Raw genomic sequence first — 6,377 nt, forward strand, 5'->3', positions numbered from 1 at the left:
CACACACACCCACAAACCCCCACCTTCAACACCACTGTAGGCTGTCTCCACCAATAAAGCACCATAACGAGGAATGATTGTCTCCTGCTTCATTCTTCGCTAAGTCTTGGGGGAACTTTATAGACTGCGTTCTAACCAACGCATACACTGCGATTACAAACCAGAGAAGCCAGTCTACTGACTTAAGCCCCCGCAACAAATGGTCCTTCGAGCCGGATTAGGTAATTACAGAGTAAAATGGCTCATGTTCCCCCAAGTGAAGACGTACGTCCACGCCGACAAGTGCGCCAACCAAGATGGATGGAAGATTATGAAGGGTACACTCTCCCACAGGCCGTGAGGTACCCACCACGCACCTCTGCTGCGATAGAGGAGACCGACTGGAGTAGAAGTAGAGAGGGATTTGCCGAGACGACACCCCTCACCCAGCGCTCACTACAGCATACTCATTATCCTGCTGAGTTAACAGAGACACTTCCCAGTCACATCGGAGCCGCAGCACCTGTGTATGTGAGTACGCCACGGCCATATCAGGGCCCACCTGTAATGATGGATGTGATGCAACAAATACAAGAGGATAACAGGAGGTTGCAGCTGATGGTGAGGGATATGAGACGTCAGATGGACAGGAGCGGTGCAGCACCTCCCAGTCTACAGCATGCTCAGCTGGACCATCCTCACCCTATCAGAAGAGAGGGCATGAGGCCGCCACCAGCACAACCCCCCATGCTGTATCCACCACCTGGAACACGTCATCCACAGCCAGGAGACCAGGACAGCCGGCCACTGCCACAACCCCCCTTGCAGGCAGCACCACCGCTTCCACCTAGGGAGCTTACCCGCCCGCCCGCAGTACAAGACAGGAATATAGCGGACGATGAGTGGCCGCTGCCTCCCCCACCAGTAGCCTTCTCCAACGAGGACTATGAGCTGCCAAGAGTCCAGCCTACACCCTTAGGGCAACCTGCTGATGTTGTGGAGAACCTCAGAGAACGTCTGCAGCAGTTGGAAGCACGTCTGTCATCAGCCCCATCCATGCGGTCAGAACCACAATATGATAGTGTGCTGCATTCAGTTGCATCCCCACGACCCCCACGACGGCTAACCTCAGCAGTGCCACTGCCGAACAGTAACGAGAGGACATACAGGGGCCCTGCGCCGTCGATCCCCAAGTTCACACGAGGTGACCCCAGAGAGTTTTCCAGACTGAAACTCGCACTTGACAACATTCTTCCTGCTGACGCGACGGAGATGTTCAAGTACCAAGTGCTCTGTGACCACCTCAAGTTTGAAGAGGCTCTTCTGATAGCTGATTCATATAGCAACTCCTTATTCCCCTACTCCGACACTATGGCTTCCTTGACCAAACACTATGGTCAGCCCCACCAGCTGTCTCTACAGCGCATTGCAGAGCTCATGGAGGAGCCCACTATCCGCGCTGGTGACACTGTAGCATTCAGGAGGTTTGCTCTGAGAGTCCGAGCTCTAGTTGGGATGCTGGAGCAGCTCGGTGAAGACGGGCGCATAGAGTTAAAGTGTGGGTCTCATGTGGCCAGATTAATGAAGAAGCTTCCACAGGATCTCCGCGCCACCTTCCGGCGCCACATTCACTCCTGGAAAGCGGGAATCCCGTCTTTGATGGACTTCGCGGAGTGGCTTGACTACGAGCTGGAAATCCAGGAGGATGGAGACCGGTTCGACAAGATAGAGGATGTCCAGAGAGGGAGAAGCGGGGTGAGGAAGGAGTGCGACAAGGACAAGAAAGCCCCTAGGAAGACCATGAACGTGCTGCACGGTGCCGCCCAGGATACAACCCCCCAAACAGGTCAAGCTGAAGTCACAGATCACCAAGAGACCCTGGACAAGCCCAAAGCCTACTGCCCCTACTGCAGCAATACGCAGCACTTCCTGGACCAGTGCTTGAACTTCAAGCAATTAACCAAGGAGCAGAAGACAACCTGGGTGAAGGCCAACAATCGCTGCTGGCGTTGCGGCCGGCACCATCAGGCCGCCCAGTGCAGGTTGAGAGTCCTATGCAAGATGTGCAAGGGGAAGCACCTCGAGGCCTTGCATGAGGTGAATCTCCGACCTGGCAGGAATGAGCGCACTACAGGGAACGGCACTGGTGCAGAGTGGAAGTCAGCCACAGATGTTTTGTACCTGGATCGTCGTGCTGGCTGCAATCAGGTCCTTTTGAAGGTCAGTAAGGTGCTACTGCGCAATGGCGAGCACACCCTGGAGACATACGCCATATTAGATGATGGCTCTGAGAGGACGATCCTCCTCCAGGAGGCTGTTCAGAGGCTGCAACTTCAGGGAACTCCGGAGAGCCTCACCCTGAGAACAGTTCGGCAGGACGTGAGAACACTACATGGTTCATCGGTGACGTTCAAGATCTCTCCGACCGGGCAGCCAACAAAGACATTCACCATTGAGAAAGCCTTCACTGCAGGTGGACTAGGCCTTGCTGAACACTCTTACCCAGTGAAGGGACTTCAGCGCAGATATAAGCATCTCAAGATGATCCCCCTGCAGCCCTTCACAGACGTCCAACCACTCCTCTTGATAGGCTCTGACTGTCCGCACCTGGTGACCCCTATCGAACCTGTCCGTCTCGGCCCGCCCGGGGGCCCAGCTGCGGTGAAGACCAGGCTTGGTTGGACACTGCAAGGACCAGTCAAGTCTCTCCAACAAAGTAACCGCTCACAGCAGTGTCTGTTTGTGTCTACCACCTCTCCTGCGGCTGAGCTCTTCAATCAAGTAGAAAAGCTCTGGCAACTGGACACCCTGCCATACAGAAATGAGAAGCTGGTGACTAGGTCACGGAGAGACCAAGAAGCCATGAACCTTCTAGAGGCAAAGACGAAAAGAGTAGAGGTGGATGGAGTCCTCAGGTACGCCACCCCACTGTTACGAGTGAGTAACATGCCTGTACTCACAGCACAGCCTGAAGCGGTACTCCCGAGCCTACGCAGCATGGAGAGGCGTCTTGACAGAGACCCAGTAAAGGCAGAGGCATATCAGGCAGAGATCACGAAGCTGAAGAAAGCTGGCTACGCATCCCAAGTCAGCCAGGAGCAGGTGAAGACTTCCAAGGAATCATGGTTTATTCCCCATCACCTGGTAACACACAACGGTAAACATCGGATCGTGTTCAACTGTTCCTACACCTATAAAGATAAGAACCTCAACGAGTTACTGTTGTCTGGCCCTAACCTGGGTGCATCTCTCCTGGGTGTCCTGCTGCGGTTCAGGGAACATTCAGTTGCTGTCAGCAGTGACATAAAGGGAATGTTCCACCAGGTGAGGTTGCTGCCCGAAGATCGCCCTCTGCTGCGCTTCCTCTGGCGTGACCTACAGCGAGACTCCCAACCTAGAGCGTACGAGTGGCAGGTTCTTCCCTTTGGGACCACCTGTTCCCCCTGCTGCGCCATATACGCACTACAGAGGCACGTACACGACCACACCCACCCTGGGGATGCAGTGCGCGAGTCTATCGAGAACCACTTTTATGTGGACAACTGGCTGCAGAGCTTCCCTACTCCAGATATGGCCAAAGACGTCACAGACAAGCTGAGGGGGCTGTTATTGGAGGGAGGCTTCGAGCTGCGGCAGTGGGCCAGCAACATGCCAGAGGTCATCGGCCATCTGCCTAAGGAGATTAGGTCAGAGAGTAGTGAACAGTTGCTCAACCACAGAGACATGGACCCACAAGAACCTGCCCTGGGACTGCGGTGGTTATGCCACTCGGATACGCTGCAGTATAAGTCAAGGTTGCTGGAGCGCTCCCCTGCCACCATGAGGAACATCTACCAAGTACTGGCCAGCCAATACGACCCCATAGGGTTCCTCACGCCCTATACTACAAGGGCCAAAGTTCTTGTCCAGCAATTATGGGACAAGAAGCGGGAGTGGGATGACCCTCTGCTACCAGGTGACCTGCTCACAGCATGGCAAGACTGGGAGAACGAGTTACGGTACCTGGACAATATCAGACTGCCTCGCTGCTACGTCAGTCCAGCCATGGACCATGCAGCCAATCAGCGGGAAGTCCACATCTTCTGTGATGCATCTCAATGTGCGTATGGTAGTGTGGGATATCTACGCACAGAAGACGCAGAGGGGCATGTGGAGGTGGCTTTCCTGACAGCTCGGTCCCGAGTGGCCCCCAAGCGGCAGCTCTCTATGCCGCGGTTGGAGCTGTGCGCCGCGCTCACGGGCGCACAGCTTGCAAACGTGCTAACCCGAGAGCTCACAGCGGAAATATCCAGAGTGGTCATGTGGACAGACTCCACAACTGTTCTTGCTTGGATCCAGTCGGACTCATGTCGCTTTAAGGTGTTTGCAGGAACCCGTATTGCTGAAATACAAGAGTTGACAGATAGCCATGCCTGGCGCTACGTGGAGACATCAGAGAACCCGGCAGACGATCTCACCCGGGGAAAATCGCTGGAGCATCTCTCAGGTGAGAATCGTTGGATCCATGGGCCCCCGTTCCTGCAGCTGCCACCTGACCAGTGGCCAGTGCACCCAGTCACAACGAGTGAAGACATCGCTGAGGAACTTCGAAGGCCCACCACCTGCCTGGTTAGCACGGTAACCAGCACCCACCATGTCTTACCTGATGCTCAGCAGTTTGGCACCTTCAGTGAGCTGGTGAAGGCGACCGCGGGGTACCTTCATGGGACGGCTGCTGATACTACGGGGACCCCTACAGCAGAGAAGTTCAAGGAGGCAGAACTCAGCATCCTGCAGTCCACCCAAAGAGACAGCTTCCCTGAAGAAGTCCAGTGTTTGGCAGCGGGGAAACAAGTCCCTTCCTCCAGCTGCTTAATCACCCTGGCTCCAGAATATGATGCATCAGTCCAGCTGATACGAGTAGGAGGTCGACTGCGGCGTTGTCAGGATCTGGAGGACGATGTGATCCACCCTGTAGTCCTTGACCCGAGACATGCTGTGACCAAGCTGCTCATCCGACAAGCTGACCAAGATCTGAAACACCCTGGTGCAGAGCGACTCTTTGCGGAGCTGAGGAGGAAGTTCTGGATCCTTCGTGGCCGTGAGGCCATAAGAAGAGAGCAGCGCTCATGTCCCGAGTGTCAGAGATGGAGGGCCCAACCTGTCAACCCCAAGATGGCAGACTTGCCCCCTGCACGGCTCAGGCTACACCAACCAGCCTTCTACTCTACGGGGATTGATTGTTTTGGTCCAATGCAGGTTAAAGTCGGCCGACGGAATGAGAAACGTTGGGGCTTGCTATTTAAATGCCTCACAACGAGAGCAGTCCATATTGAAGTGCTGTCCAGCATCGATACGGACTCCTTCCTGATGGCCCTGAGAAGGTTCATATCCCGTCGCGGGAGACCAGCAGAGCTGCTCTCGGACCAGGGCACAAATTTCAGAGGTGGAGATAGGGAACTACACGAAGCATTCCAAACCCTACATCCTTCTCTCCAAGCCCAGTTGGCAGAGTACCAGATCGAGTTTCGCTTCAACCCGCCAAGCGCCCCCCATTTTGGTGGCTCTTGGGAGCGGGAAATCAGGTCTATCAAGGCTGCTCTGACTGCTACTCTGGGCTCACAAGTTGTCAGCGGAGAAGTGCTGACCACCGTCCTGATTGAGGTTGAGGGTATCCTCAATTCCAAACCCCTCGGCTATGTATCATCCGACATAGCAGACCCGGACCCAGTCACCCCCAATCTGTTGCTGATGGGGCGGCTAGACCCTTCGCTACCTCAGGCAATATATCATGACTCAGAGCTGCTCAGCAGGCGTCAATGGAGGGCCTGTCAAGTGCTGTCTGATCGCTTCTGGATGCGGTTCCTGCGCCACTATCTACCCACATTACAAACCCGGTCCAAGTGGCAGTCGGACACATCCCCTCTTCAGCTGGATACGATCGTGATGATTGTCGATCCGCAACTGCCCAGATCATCGTGGCCTGTTGGGAAAATCGAGAAGGTGTTCCCTGGGGCCGATGGTCTGATTCGCACAGCGGAGGTCAAAGTTCGGGACCGCACCTATGTCCGACCTGTGAGCCGTCTTATCAGACTTCCTGCTGTACCAGAGGAGAATGGACAATAATAGACTGCAAATTTGCTGGAGCAAATTTGGGGGCGGCTGTTCTGAAGGCTGCATGACAGAGCAGGTGACATAGCAAGGTCCAACCACTAGGAGCGCCGTCGCGCTCAATAGGGCAGAGTGCCACCGCTTGTGAGAGGGAGAAAAAAGACTGACGACGGTGAGACGCGTGTACGGCCGGTAGAAGAAAGTTGTGTTGCTACTTTGTAACAGTTGATCTGCCGTTTGTGGTTCAGTGTGCGTCCAGAGAAACGTAAGTTACATTGTTTATTCGCTGGACGGATGTTGCATTGTTG

At 54.8% G+C, this 6,377-nt stretch overlaps 1 protein-coding gene across 1 annotated transcript in view; it reads left to right on the top strand.

Moving 5' to 3' along the window:
* The first annotated feature begins 8 nt into the window (after positions 1–8).
* LOC147818375 (uncharacterized) overlaps positions 9–6,377 on the top strand; it is a 109,446-nt gene continuing 103,077 nt past the window's right edge. Inside the window, exon 1 of the mRNA XM_087177483.1 lies at positions 9–6,334. Within this exon, the coding sequence (XP_087033609.1) occupies positions 238–6,084 (5,847 nt within the window). The 5' untranslated portion in view covers positions 9–237 and the 3' untranslated portion in view covers positions 6,085–6,334. The remainder of the gene's footprint in view (positions 6,335–6,377) is intronic.

This window comes from Seriola lalandi, unplaced genomic scaffold (genome assembly GCF_002814215.2).
Source record: "Seriola lalandi dorsalis isolate HSWRI2012SDOR001 ecotype SW California unplaced genomic scaffold, Sedor1 jcf7180002054606, whole genome shotgun sequence".
Lineage (NCBI taxonomy): Eukaryota > Metazoa > Chordata > Actinopteri > Carangiformes > Carangidae > Seriola > Seriola lalandi.